This window comes from Lissotriton helveticus, chromosome 2_1, assembly GCF_964261635.1.
Source record: "Lissotriton helveticus chromosome 2_1, aLisHel1.1, whole genome shotgun sequence".
NCBI lineage: Eukaryota > Metazoa > Chordata > Amphibia > Caudata > Salamandridae > Lissotriton > Lissotriton helveticus.
In genome coordinates, this window is record NC_136059.1 from 1,274,806,951 (window position 1) to 1,274,822,008 (window position 15,058).

Here is a 15,058-nt window from a genome sequence, read left to right on the forward strand (position 1 = left end):
AAAGGAAACAATGGATTTAACCCACAACTGTGACGGGTGGTGAACATTTGACAATGTTCAACATTACGTCCATCATCAAAACGTGGACATAATAATGTGTTGACTAACATTCGGGGTGTATTGTCCAAACTGTACTCCAGTCTTGAGTCTTTCTTTGATATGAAATGTTAGACTATTTAGTCAACATTGTTAACTGATTGTTGATTTTAAGTATCACTATCGCACCATTTTCACCAATCATTCTCACTGCTCCATACTTTAGAGCCCCTAATTTCAACATGCTTGTGTAACTTTGCATGTGTATACAGTGATACTGTTAAGCCACATACATTTGATTATTAGACTTGTTTTGATATAGAAACCTAGGAATAAAGGTTCTTCTGCAGTATCAGTTGTTGTCTCTTAAATATCTACCCAGATTTCCGAGGATATGGGGTTGTTCCTTAACATATTAATATCATTTCAATGCATAACCAATATAAATTTGATAGCTGTAAGAAAAGCAGGCTCTTGGACTTTGGAACGGATATATTGGGCTCCTATTATTTCAGATGCTTCCGCTTGATGGGAACGTTAAATTAAGCATCTAAAGGTGCTCTTATGTCATATATTTGTTTATCTGCATCACATTCAAAACTGGATTCAGGGTCACCCTTTGGAAGGACTCCGCAAAAGAAACCAAGAGCATAGGACACTGATCCAAAGGTGTTCCGATAACTCTGATGTTCTAAACAATGAATTACCTCGATTAGAAGCGTTGCCATCTTTTGCTTCCTGAAATCAAGTCCATCTCATTACTGGAAGACATTTTAGGAATCTCCTGTAAACGGTTAGGTGATCACTTTTTAAATTTAGGAGTCTTCAATTGTGGAACAGGTAGAAGGCATAGAGAATTTCCTTCTTGTGCATTTTTTAAATGATAGGATCCTGGTTGGTGAGTGTCCATTGATGCGAATAGGTTGAGGCTCTTTCCTCTTTCTGAGGATCCTGCTCCTTTACAAAAATAGCAACTTTCTGCGATGATTAAGAATTTCAAGTTGGTTCTACATGAATGAAATATGTTACAAATCTCTACTTTTTGTTGAAGCAAGCTTCTTTTCCCTCAGAATCAAGTACTGATTTGTAAGAGGTAACACCATTTGAAGGCTGGCTAGTTGCAGACTTCGAAGAAGATAAGGAAATGGCAGCCAAAGACTTTGCAGCACCAGCTCCTTACCAGAATTCCAATGACTCTTCCTGTGTGCACTGTGCAAAACAGATTAACTATCAAACAGTAAGGCAATACATTTCTCATGCATGTCAGGGTACAGATGAGAAATGGACATCCCTGCATACAGCCAGAAGAAATCATAGCCGTAGCTATGTCATCGGCTTGGTCCTTATCCTTTAGTTGATAGAAGGGTATTCCTTCCAATCTTAGATACAGAAATGATATTGTTTGTTACATCAGCCCAAAGTAATTCTTAAAATCAGTCTAAATAACTGCTGTTTTAAAGAAAATAAGATGCCATCTGAGATGCCACATTAAACTACCTGTAGGAAAGTAGGATCTGCGTTTATGGTTACCTTCACTTTTTGCTGGTGCTAAGCTGTTTCGGACTAGTCTGACTGGGATCCTGCTAATCAGGACCCCAGTCTCTGTGCTTTCTCCCCTAAATTGGTATGGTAAGTACTTGGGTACCTCCCAGATTGGACACTGGTGTACCCTTGTCAGTCCCTAGTATATGGTACTGAGGTACCCAGGGCATAGGTACACCATGGGACCCCATGGGCTGAAGCATGAATTACGCCACCCATTAGGGACCACTTAAACTGTAACTGCAGGCCTGCCATTGCAGCCTGTGTATGCTAGTGCTAGCACCACTTATGAAAGATATAGGTTTCCCTATATCTAAGTTCACGGCAATTAAAACTTTTAAGTCACCCCTAAAGCAGGCCTTTCAATACTAAAGGCAGGGTGCTCGGTTCTAAGAGTGAGGGTGCCCCTATATGAGCAGGACAACCTTCAGAATCCATTCTTCAGGGCTGTAAGTGCATCAGCCATTACGATATATAGAGTGGCCATGCATCATTACGCGATGACCATCGCTAAACTAGCTGTAACGAACCCCATCATGTTTGGTATCAAACATGTTTGAATCCTACCCCCACACCGTAAATGTAAAGCTCCTCTGGTAGGCCCTCAGTGCTACTGGTACCAGTCTTCTAGACACAGACAGCACATCATGGTTGCTGCCGACCAGAGACACAATTCTGCCCTCCAGCTGCTGAGCCAAGCTCGAGCAGGGGAAGGAAGAATAGGTATCCTATCCCAGGGAGGTGTGACCACCTCCCAGGCAGGGTTTAGTGTATTGGGGCTGGGTGGGAGCACTGGCAGGCGCCACTCAGTTGCTTGAAAGGCAAATTTGGTGCCCTTCTTGCACAGTCCAGTTCAAACCAGCTCAGGGAGCTGTTGGCTCCCGCTGTGGCGCGAAACTGGTCAAAGGACATGGGAGTATTTTTCCCCACTGTCCGACCCCTCCCCTACGAGGGAACCCTGAATCCTCCCAACCTTTTCCTTAGGGTACTTAAGGGTTTACCTGAGGGTGGGTCCCTAGATTTGTTGTGGGACAAGGTGTATTTCAAGACACCACTTCTACTCGTTTGGGCACTCTGGACTTCGCTGGATTTCACTCTGGGCATCAAGACTGCAACTGGGAAGACTCCTGCTGCTCCTGATCGCATTGCCCTGCTCATCTGCTGCAACGTCCATGCCTGTGCTTCATAGAGGAACCTTTCAAGGCCTGTGGGCATCTAAGACACCTCAAGGAATCTCCCTTGAAGTGAAGGAGTCACTTACCTGCATCTTCAGGCACCGCAACTAAGCTGACCTGTCTGTTGATCCTGGGCTCCGACAGACTCCAAAAGCGTCAGCAACACAGGTGGTAGTTCTTCACATCCCTCGAGGCCTGCCCTGTCCTCTCACCAAGTTTGAGGCCAGTATCCCTCATCAGATCAGGAACTGAACCCCTGTGAACCACATTGACTTGCTGTTGCAAAGGCTTGTTGGCTTTCTTCCATCAAGATCTTCAGGCTACAAGTAGACACCACCTCAAGCATCTCCTGTGACCAAGATCTTCATCCTCGCCACATCACTTGCACCGTGGGCCTGCATCTCGGGTGAGCTGCTCAAGGTCCTCTACCGACTCGAGTGCCTCCGGCCTGTGGGTCCTCTCGAGTGTCTTCTTTGATTTCTGTGGGCTCCTCGGATTGCTCGGGCCTGCCCTGACTTCCCTGCTTGTGGTGTATCACCTGAATCTTGCTGGTCCAGACACTGCACCTTCTTCACTTTCCACGTTGTTTGCAGTTCCAATGCTTGTTGGTGCTCTCGATGGACATTGACCCCCGCAATGCATGACATTTGACGTGGGAAAGCTTGTGAATGGCTCCTGGTCTTCCACAGCGTCGCCAGGTCCTCACAGCTGCAGCTCCAAGGTCACTGTCAACTCTCTTGCAACAGTGCCTCCTGGTCACTCGTGAGTGGCATAGACTCTGTCTCCTCTGCTTGCAGGTACTACTCAACCTGAATCCGCCTTTGGGTTCCACAGGACACCTTCACCTTCTCCAGCAGTGGCATCTTCCTGAAGACTCCCATGGAGTTTGATGGTGGATTCCGATGCCACTTCACACCTATGCACCTGGCTCCGCTGATGAAGATATTCTGATTCCTAGGGTATCAGTGGGTGGGGTGGCTCTCCAGCCTTCTGTCTTCCACGGGGTTTCCTCGGGGTCTACTCTGAATAGTCCTTCTTCAAAATTGCAACCGCGACTTACACATTGACTTACATTGATCCCACAGTCGTGCTCCATCTCTCTGCACATGGCCTCCGTGGGGCTTCTGGTTACTTACCCCAGATAGTTCCTTGGGTCCCCGGAACTTCTACGTTTTCTGGGTACAGTCTTGACTCGAGTCGTGGTTCGCATACCACTATTTATTACATGGTTTGGTCCCCCCCCTCCCCGGTGACCTCTGTGTATTAAGTGCTAATTATATGTTTCTATTGAGAAGTTTAGTGTGCATTGTGTATATCTCCAGCTAGGAGATATCTGTATGTGTTAGTGTGGGTCTTATAATAAATACATATTTTTATAAAATACACTGTGTGGTTCTTTTTCCCTTAATCTATACCTATAAGATTATGTTCTGGTAAAACAAGCTGCTTTACACTCCTTCTGGACTAAGCCTGAAGGCTGCTCTCCACAGCTACCACTTAGAGAGCTTACGAAGGTAGTTTAAGACCACTAAAATATCCATAAGGGTTGTCTGGATTGGTGCAGGGTGCCCACTTACATAAGTGTGCATCATATACCAAGCCAGCTTCTCACACTAAATTAATGCAGAGTAGTTAAACATGGTTTCATCTCACAGAATTCCCTAAATATCGATTACTCACAATACCATACAGAGGCATTTTATAAATGTTGGCATTTTGTATTCAGCAGCCAGTGCCTAGGAACTGCAGTATCCGAATAATGACCATTCACTGCAAACAAAAGACCAACCGACAACAAACACCCAAGATAAGAAAGTGAAGGTGGTAATAATGTGGAACACAGGAGGCAAGTTTGTTTTCTAGGAGGAACTGCACCCACAGTGAACATGTGCTTGTTCTTACTCATAGAAAAGTAGTTGTGTAAAGGCACATTTTACTTCTCTGAAACACAACCATCAGCATCAAACTTCACTCAGGGTAAGTGATGCAGTGTTAGCATCATCTTGAAGATGTGGGAGTTATTTACCCTCTTCTTGCTCTTTGGAAGCATCAGGTGCAGCTTGGTTATTTTTTGCTCTGGGCTGACCATTCAGATAAGCACCTGCCACAATTAATTCTTTGAAGCGTCCATGCCTTATTTTGCCATGATATACACAGAATATAACTGACTGGCCAGGAAATCTTTGTCTGATGAGGGAGAGGTACCCAATAGTAAGACCAGACAAATATGGCATACGATTAAGAGATGGATAAGGGTTTATGGTACTGAGAAACAGAATAAGTACAGCCAGTGGACATACCTCCTCAATTAAGATTAGCCTATCGTTTCAGTAGGAACGGAACCCAAATCGGAGTGGAAGAATTGTATGGCGTGTAATATAACTTCCTTCAGTAGTGCACCGGAAAACTCCTGAGAAGGGTAGGGCAATTGCAAGTTCTGCTTACATTATCAATCAGATGTTCAAATCAATTCAAACTAGATATTACTGAAATTTGACACAATCCAAGGCACTGGAGAAAACATACAGAAACTATTCTTTTTGGCTCATAGGCAAGGCTTTGCTGGGCCTGATACAAGTGCAGGTTTGTGATTCTTGTCCTCTAAGTACATACTTTAAAGAGGAAAACTTGTCCACTACCACTTTGCCATTCAGTGTTATCCTGGGTCAGAGGTCTAGTGGTGGCCTGGAGCCTGTGTGCATATGGAGTAAGACCCGAGCGTAGTCGACTGGTGGAGCATTTTCTATTGCAATAATCCTAAATTGCCCTACAGATTAGTTTGAGCAATGTATTTGTTGGATGCGGAGCTTCACGATGGCGGCAACGATAGGACTGTGTTCATTTTTGCTGTTCTTTGTGAAAATAAGATTTCAATTTGGTCTTTCTTGGGTGACTCTCAACACATGTACTTGATCCCTACAGAGGTTTATTTTTTTAATTTAGAGGGAACTCAACCCAAAGGTATCGGAGCGCTTAGTTGCGTTACAGATGGACACATTAATTTTTTTAAGTAGGGGGAGCTTAAGTGATTTGCCCAGAACCACAGGATGGTGAACGTCCCTGCCAAGACTCAAACCCAGTTCCCCAGCTTCATGGTCGACCACTCTAGCCGTTATGACACTGTTATGCACATTGGTTTCTAGTATACATTTCTTTCTTTTGATCATTTTGCTGGTGTTGGCACTGAACTGCTCCTGCCTATGATGGGGTTCCCATCTGCAAAGTTGGACCGTCATCAGAATTTTACACTCACCCAGTATGTTCTCATGCCTCATGAGCACTGTTTGATAGATTTCGGTCTCTCGGAACCAGCTGGCCTCTTCTGTTGTGAAGAAAACCTTGACGGCTACTTTCTCTCCGCGCCACCGCCCCATCCACACCTCTCCATACCGCCCTTTTCCAATCTGCTTCACCATCTGAATCTGCTTTGCTATCGTCCTTTGCACCTAAAACAACAGACAGAGTAAGGATTAGAATGTTGTCGGCCAGCATCTCAAAGCACAACTGGTGACATTTTAATAATAACTTTCTTTTTCATATAGCAATCCATACCACACGTCTGCCTTTTCTAAGCTGTGGAAAGAAGAGGCATTATCATACTCCCTAAAGGTATTCAGTTTACAAACCTCGAAAGGACGTGTTGAGTCTGCCTTGATGCAATTCAAACTAGCAAATCACTGTTTATGTCTGTGGTGGGCTTTGACCTACCTGAGCCATCCTACGTGCTAAATTGACTGGTTTGGAGTGGAAACTAAAGTATCTGTGTAGATAATAAATTTCCTGGTTTTTCTATTACAATTCATTCTATTTTAGCTGTAGGAATATTATTTGAAAAGGTTGATAAATTAGCATGCAGAACAAAACTAACTATGTTACCAAAGACTATTGACCATTGTTAATCCTTAGGCCGCATACAAACACTTCAAGGTGTATTCTGAAATAAAGCAAACCACACCCCCTTCTCTTGCATTTTTAGAACTTTGAACGGGGTATGATGTACCCTCTGTATTTCGCACGGCCAGTTCCAGCTAGAGAGCTCAGGGAATGCCTGTTCGAACAGCTTGATGGTAAATGCTCTAATGTCCGAGCCTTCGACCCCCTCTGGTATCCCTAGGACCCTAAGATTATTCCGCCTGAGTCTGTTCTCCATGTCCTCAAGTTTCCATTGGATGTCAACCACTTGAGAACAAGGAGCGTCAACTTTACTCGTGGCTGCTGCGGCTTCAGCATCTGTTGATACTATTCTTTCCTCCAAATTTAAGACTCTGTCGCCCAGGTTTGTGCAAGCCTTAGACAGTTTCCTCACAACCCCTTGCATTTTCCTCATCGCGGCTTGTGATTTCCTACTGTCTTGGGCAATGATTTCCTGATGTATCACCTCGAGAAGAGACATCTGGGAGGATTCAATAATGGGGCTTCCCTGTAATGGCATAGCCGATGAGTGATCCCAGCTTAGCGCACAATGATCTTGCCCCCTTGATATAGCTAAGGACCTGACTGCTGTGGCTGTGGGTTCATGTTCTATGTCGCTCTCAGAGTCTGGAATACTATCCTCCTGAAAGGAGCTATGTTCGTCCTCATCAGACCACTCTGCGTTCTCGGAAACCGATAAGAAGCATTCGCTAGGGACTTTCTCTTTCTCCAATAGGCTCCCGGAGGCTGTCTCTGAAGTGGCATTGCTGATAACTATAGCCGGGCTATCAGCATCTAGAGTCACACCCACCTCAGTCTGCTCACCCCCCTTTCCCTGAGGGGGACAGCTCACAGGCTGGCCTACCTGAATAGAGGCGCCCATCGCGACGTCCTGGATTTCTGGACCATCTCTTGTTCCTACTATTGCGGGATTCAGGCTTGTGGGGGTTACGGGGTGATTATCGTAATCGCTTTGCCCAGAGGCGGGTGGGATACCTTCAAGTGCTTGCAGACTAGGTAGCTCTTCACTGGTCAAGTGCGGGCTGCTATCTTTTTCGTTGCTCTCTTTTTCACACACATGTTGGGGGGGTTGGATGACTTGAGCCCCTGGTCCACGGAGTAACCCATCACCGCCTTGACATACGGCCTCCTCAGCACCTTTCTCCTTGCCGCTTTTCGAAAACATTTCGGCAATTGACGCGGTTGCCTGTCGTGTCTTAACCGTCAGCTGCTGTTTCCTTGCTGAGGGTGATTGAAATTTCAGCCGGGACTCTCCTTCCTCCAACACCATCGCTGCCGGCACCCCTTCAGCTCCACCTTTCCTCTTAAGTGTTGCCGCCTTAGAGTTGTGTATTTTCGGAGCCATTGCTCCTCTATGCCGTTTCCAGCCGCTTCTCCTTCCCCTCCTCAGCTCCCAGGACGTGTCTTCTCTTTGGCTACTACCGCCGATTCTGATTCCGTCTCCAAACTCCGGTCTCTTGCGGGGCTCCGCTCTGCTCCGCAGCCTTGCTCGCATGCCCCGCCCACCAGCGAACGTGAACACGGGCTGCCATCCGCAGGGAGAGAGAACAGCCGCGGCTATCGCCAGAGCCCGAAACAGATACCTTGCTGAGCCGCGATACGTAAGCGGGGATATCATTCTCCTTTGGTCATATTCTGTTCCTTATTTTATGCGTGGCCCAATCTCGGCTGCCAGATTCGAGATTTCACCGTTCTAGGGCTTCAACGCGTCCCCATTGCTCTGCTGCTGCTTACAGCCACTGCTAAGCGGCCGCCATCTTGCCATGAAAAGCGAAAAAATATATCTTTTTTTTTTTTGCTTCTGAACTCGTTTGGTTTTTCCTGAAAGACTTTGGAGAGGCCAGTTAGGAAGGTTCACTTTCTTAATTTATTTAACAACCAAAAGGTGAATCACTTGTTCAATGCAAACACATGTTCTCTTTCTGAGGAAACAGTAACTGCCTAGTACAAACTTAATCAATCTTTACTGCTTTGTTCCATTACCTCCTCGTCAGACCTCTCCATCACAGTCATTACCATATGAGCAATAGCTTCTCCCCAGAATTTCCAAGCAAAAACTCCCTAGCCCATCCCTACCCTCCAGGCCACTCCCACATCCTGTGGCATATAACCTTTGACCCATGTAAGTACATCCTGGTATTTTTTCTGCAAACTACTCCTTGCAAGACTCTGATTGGTTACAAGTGAGTGTGTGGCGGTCTGCTATAGTGACCGTTGTGTGGGTATTATGGGTCAAGTCCCTCATTTAGTGGAACTGTTGTCGTGTATTTCTATAGGTTCTGATTCGATCCCCCTATTCCTGACCCTATTCTGGTTAAACTTACTAGCTAGTTAACTAACAGTCAGCCCATGAGGCAAGAAATCCCCCATGATGCAGATACCGTTATCTGACGCAGTCACACTACGGCACAGGAACGTGTTATCTGATTAGGTCATAACGCTTGAGATCTAATTAGACAAGCGATATTCCTCCAGCCCCTGATAAGGCATACGACGTTCTCATAACAAATCAAACCTATGACAACCTGGATAATCCGTGCGGCCATTGTTTTGATTTCACAGAGAACTTTAGTAAAGAATGTGCTAATGAGCAAGTCGTATGACATCTTTATTGACGTACCTATGTCCATCCTTACGTCAATCTCGGCACCTTTAAGGTATAAATATTGCCGACCTTGCCCTATGCAAACACACGCGTGGTGACAAGACGGAGCAGCCATACTTGCCGAAGCCGAGAGCAGAAGCAGACCCCGCAGGCAGCAGCCCCGCCTTCCTGACGCGCTGAGAGACGCGCTGCTATCTCAAGCCGAGAGACCCAGCACCGGCGCTTCTGGGCAGCCCTCGCAGGCAGCCTGGAATATCGAGAGCAGAGAAAGAGATACCATTCCTCATTCATCCTAAATTCCAGGTACAGAACTGAATAACCCCTCCTAGAGAATTCTTTAGTTATTCACTTGGCAAAAACAAACTTAAACTAAACTGTAACTTTCTATTCCCGCCCACGCATTAGACTTAGGTCAGGTACACGGGGTAGGCGTATTTAGAAACACCAGTTGAGTACGTTTAGTCAAATGTATATGTGTATGTAAATATATTTTAATCATTTTAAACATCATATGGCTCAGAAACCATATCAATGTTTTTACAGTATTATTTTATACTATTGCTTCTAATGTATGCACTTTACTTAACTATAAGTATCGCAATAATATCGATCCATTTCTCTTGTACGAGAAAAGAGACTGATCAATAAATAACATCTTTTATTGAACACGCCCGTCTCTTCCTTTTCTCTACATTCTGATGAGACTAAGAATGCACGTACTGACTGAGTAAAATAATTGCCTTGTGCTCACACGACTCTCGAGATTGACTCTTGATTAGGGGAGAGCAAAGTTGTCATGTTCTATGGTTGTCAGAAACTAAATCCCTTCTTGTCTAATCAGGGGAGTTCATCCTTCCTTGAACATTCGAGAAAGTTTCTAGCGAACTCTGAGCTTAGCTGGCAAACCCAAAAATTAAGTCTAGTTTCGACAGTAGTAGACCTAGTTAACGTCTGGCCTAGGTCTTTACTGCTGTAGGTACTATTCCAATGCGCAGAGCCTATTGGGAAAATAGGAGCTACACTACACTGTGTGATCGTTTTTTTACGACTCGCAGCCTCTTGCCCTCATATTTCTTTTGGGGACTGATGTTTTTAAGAACTGCTGGTGCAAAGTCTGGCCTCTCTTCTAGGTTTGATCCCCTGCTGTAGCGGGGACCACCTGGGGGGTGTAAGGGATTAGTCGAGCATGTGGTGGCATGCTCACCGTTCACCTGGAGTGGGCGGGCTTTCATTGCAGAGCACGGGCCCCAGCAGAAGCGGGTTAGCATTGGCTCTGTGTTGTCAAGGATGGCTAACTGCTGGCGCCTGCACAGCACGGCAACAGCATGGGGCATACGGCTCCCTGACCACGAGGCTGGTGCACGGGAAGCAGTTAGTACTCACAGGGAGTACTTCTTCAAGCATTTCTGCATTTTCTGCTGACCTCAGCTGCGGGGGTGCATTTATTTAGGAGGTGTCCCGGGGGGCTCAGTGGTTATGGTCTCCGACAAGGCGGATTATGAGTTAATTTCCTGGTGTTAAAGACAGAGCCTAGTAGGTTTGTGCTTTCTGAGTTGTTACAAAATTGACATGAAGCATTTATACACTTGTCAAGCGCTTGTCCAGTACATGGGTGCTTCATCAGGCATACCAAAAGGGTTACTTATTGAGTTACGGGGTTAGATCCCTCTGAGGTTGCTCGGCATAGGGGTTGAATCTTGTGCTCTGGCTTGGACCATTAGAGCCTGCGCTGAGCCAGGGGTTTTATTTGATTTGGGAGGCCATGATTGCTATTGGTCTGGGTTGGCCTCCAGGCCTGGTGGTATTAGGGGATTGTCAAGCTGGGATATCGGTTCGAATTGGGGTTCCGCCAGTGGATGCGTATAGGGCTACCCCTGTGACAAGATCTCAGGTCAAGTGTCTGGCTCTGATTGAAGGGGTTCAGGACCTGGTTTCCAAAGGAGCTGATGTGAGGGTGCCTGTGAGTCAACAGAGTCGGGGGTTTACTCGATCCTGTTTCTGATCCAAAAACCAAATAGGGACTTCCGTCCTGTTCTGGATCTGAAGGAGGGGAATTTGTGCATCCCTCATTGGTCCTTCAAAATGGTATCGCTGCAGAGGATTCTGCCCTTCCTGTCAATGGGGGATTTCCTGGCTTCTCTGGATCTCAGGGACTCCTACTTTCATGTGTTGGTTCACATGGCTTCCCAGAGATTTCTACGGTTCTGTGTGGGCATCGATCATTACCAGTTCCAGGTATTGCCATTTGGGCTGTCTGCCTCTCCTAGGGTGTTTACTAAGGTGTTGGCACCCTTGGTGGGGTTGTTGAATGCTCGGGGGATCCAGGTGTTTACTTACTTGGATGACTGGGTGATCTCTTCCTCTTCTTTCCTTAATGTTATTATAACTGATATAGCACACGAGAGGTGTCTTGGTGCTGTACTGAACCGACCCTGCCGCTCCTGCATATCTTAATTCTGGAATTGCTGCGTCTTTAGCTTTTACCTAAAAGCGCCCAGGGTGTTGGGAGGTTCAAGCACATACATAGGAGGTTTGCCGACTCCTGCAGCAGTTTGGTTGGATTCTGAACTTGGAGAAATCCCATCTGTGCCCCACTCCGCAACTGCTGTTCATTGGGGGGTGTGGAGGGGGGTCTTCAACACCAAGATGGGGAAGGTTTTCCTGTCAGTGCCAAGCATTCTGACTCTGGTGCGCAGGTTTTCCTGTCAGTGCCCCGCATACCGACTCTGGCGTGCAAGCTCAGGAAGGTGTTGGTAGCCCAGTCTTCCATGGCTCGAGAGTGGTTACGGGTTCAGGGGTTTATGTCTGCTCGGGGAACGATTGTTCCTTGGGCCGTTTGCACTTGTACCCCCTGGTGAATCGTGTTCAGGGTCTCAGAATTACGAACAGTTGATTCCGGGGGATGTGGACATTGCCAGAGAATTATCCTGGTGGCTGGAGGATCAGAACTTCTTGCAGGGCTCTCCCTTTGTGTCCCAGGATAGGTTGGTGCTGACGACAGATGACAGTGAGCTGGAGTGGGGGGGGCAGCGTTGTTTCAGGAATCTGTGCAAGGAATTTGGTTAGTTCAGGAAGCAGAGCGGTCTTCGAATTGGAGGGAGTTGAAGGCGGTGCAGTGGTTATTGACTCATTTTCTTCCTTGGGTCCTGCAGAGGGATGTGCTGGTGCGGTCAGACAAAACGGTGGTGGTGTGTTATGTCAGCCGCCAGGGGTGTGCGAAAGAGTCTTCCCCCAACTTGGCGCAACAGATTTGCTAGTGGGCAGAGTTGAACTTGTTGTCTGAGAGCGTTGCATCTGCCAGGGGTTTTGCACTCGGAGGTGGATCGCCTGGGCAGGTTGTTTCCCTCCCTTTCCGACATAGGAGGTATTTGGGGGCTTGATGGAGAGGTTTGGGATCCCGGTGGTGGACCTGTTTGCGGCCCTGGGGAATGCCTGGTGGGAGAAGTTTTGTTCTCTGGTTCAGTCGGACTCTGTTTGGAGAGTGGATACGCTGTCCTTTCGATGGGAGGGGGACTGATGTATGCCTTTCCCCCCGATTGCCCTGATTCCGAGGGTCCTGCTCAAAGTCAAGTTGGATCGGGCCACAGTTGGCCTGGTGGCTCCTGCTTAGTCCCAGAGGCCTTGGTTCCCTCTGTTGCGGAGGTTGGCATTGGGACCTTGCTGGCAGTTTGCCAGTTGTTCCTTGTAACCTTTTGTTTCCCCTTCTGTCCCGGAATGGTCTTGTCCGCTTGCAGCTGGCGGTTGAGAGGTTGAACCTGGTGGCTTTGTGGTGCTCTCCTACTGTGGCTGAGTTTATAGAGCAGTCCAGGCGCCCTTCGACTCTCAAGTCCTCTGCTAGGCATTGGGTGTCTTTTCAGGGTTGAGGTACAGCTCGGGGTTGGTCTGCTTTGGAGGAGGAACCCATGCGTATCTTGGATTTCCTGAGAGATGGCTTCGACTTGGGACTGGCTGTATCCTCCTTGCGGGTTCAGTGGGCAGCTGTGAGGGCCTTTAGGGGTTCGGACTGTGAGCCTGTGGATCCGTTGGTGTACCGGTTACTACGGAGTTGTTTCCTCCAAAAGCCCATGGATAAATCCTTAGCGCCTAGTTGGGATCTTCCATTGGTCTTGAAGGCCTTGTAGGTGATTCTCTTTGAACCTCTGGGGTGAGGTGTGTCTGCTTTAGACGATCAAGGTGGTTTTTCTTGTCGCTATTACCTCGGCCCAAAGGGGTGGGGAGTTGGGCTCCTTGCTTTGTACAGAGCCCATTTTGAGTTTTTTTCCAGATTGGGTTGCTCTCCGGACTGATTCTTCCTTTGGTCCCATGGTCCCTTCCTCGTTTCACTGCTTGGAGGATCTGGTTTTGTCTGTGTTCTGTCCGGATCCTCTTTCAGAGGATAAAGTGTGGCTGCACTGTTTAACCACGTTATGTGGGCTCTTGGTGCATGCTAAGCCTTTTCGTAAGGTTGGTTCACTTTTTGTGACCTTTGGCCTGGCGGGTAAGGGTTTGAAGCCTTCTTGGGCTACTCTCAGTCGTTGGATGAGGTGGGCTGTGGGGGCGGCATATGATGTTTGTGGTGTACTGACGCCTGGGTCAGTGTAGGGGGATCGACTTGGGGTGTGGCTGCTTCCTGGGCATGTTTTCAGGGGGCATCTATGGCGGAGAACTGCCAGGTTGCTACTTGGAGTGCTCCTCCCACCTTTATGTCCCATTATCGTTTGGTGGTGGGTGGGACGGGTTCGCTGGCTTTGGGGATGCTGTGTTGTGTTCTGTTGAGGTGTTGGGACTTGCTGCTGGTGTTAATAAAAGCAGTTTCCTCTACTCTGTAGATGCAGAGTCTTACTTTATTATATGCTTGTATGGTAATGACTGTGATGGGGAGGTCTGACGAGGCAGTAATGACCGGATATTTACTGATAATATTCATTACTCCGAGTTGTAGACCTCCCCGTCACTGTCTGGGTTCCCATCCCTCCCTCACTGTTCAGATTCTTGTGCTTGGGGGCACAGGTAGTGCTTTCATGGGTCAACGGTTATATGCCACAGGATGTGGGAGCGGCCTGGAGGGTAGGGATGGGCTAGAGAGTTTTTGTTTGGAAATTCTGGGGAGGAGCTATTGCTCATATTTTAAGGACTGTGAAGGGTAGGTCTATGACTCGGAGTAGTGAATATTACGGGTAAGTAACTGGTCATTCTCAAATACTGGGAACTCACTCAGTGACAGAAATACTCATTAGTAATTTTCAAAACAATGACTCGTCTCCAGCAAGCCTAAGGAGCATCCCTAAAGGACACCAGGGCTTCAAACAAATGTATATTGTCCACAACTACCTTCCCTCCCTAGTTTCCCTCATTTTAGTCAGCAAATAGAAGTAATGAACTGTCTTTGGATGGCTTGGTAACTAAAAAGGACCTAAAGAACTAAAATTCCTAAAGCGGCAAGATATGTTTCAGGCAAAAGGTTCTGACATTAGAAGTTTCCATCAGAAAATGTTTTTGAAAACGTTGTACAGAGAATGCAAGCGAGCTACCTCAGTATCAGATGCACAGTATTTATTAGTCTGCTGGAAAAAAAATGCATAATGAATTATTTTAAATTATATATTTATGTTTGTAGTATAGCCACTCTAAGTGCAGGAGACTTCAGGTCAGTTAGGGACCCCCAGTTTAACAGTGGAGAGGAACTGAATTAAAGTGAGTTTTGGTGCCAGCAAATTGGAAAATGCCACGCAATCAACTTATAAAAAAAATCATATTTTCATCTACAATGAAAAAGTTTCTCAGAAAC

General features: G+C 46.8%; 1 protein-coding gene across 4 annotated transcripts in view; it reads right to left on the reverse strand.

Annotated features, from left to right (window-relative positions):
- BMPR1B (bone morphogenetic protein receptor type 1B) overlaps positions 1-15,058 on the reverse strand; it is a 573,406-nt gene that overhangs the window by 19,935 nt on the left and 538,413 nt on the right. For all 4 annotated transcript variants that reach the window (XM_078676220.1, XM_078676218.1, XM_078676221.1 and 1 more), the window contains exon 7: positions 6,007-6,199. In XM_078676220.1, the coding sequence (XP_078532346.1) occupies positions 6,007-6,199 (193 nt within the window). The remainder of the gene's footprint in view (positions 1-6,006; positions 6,200-15,058) is intronic.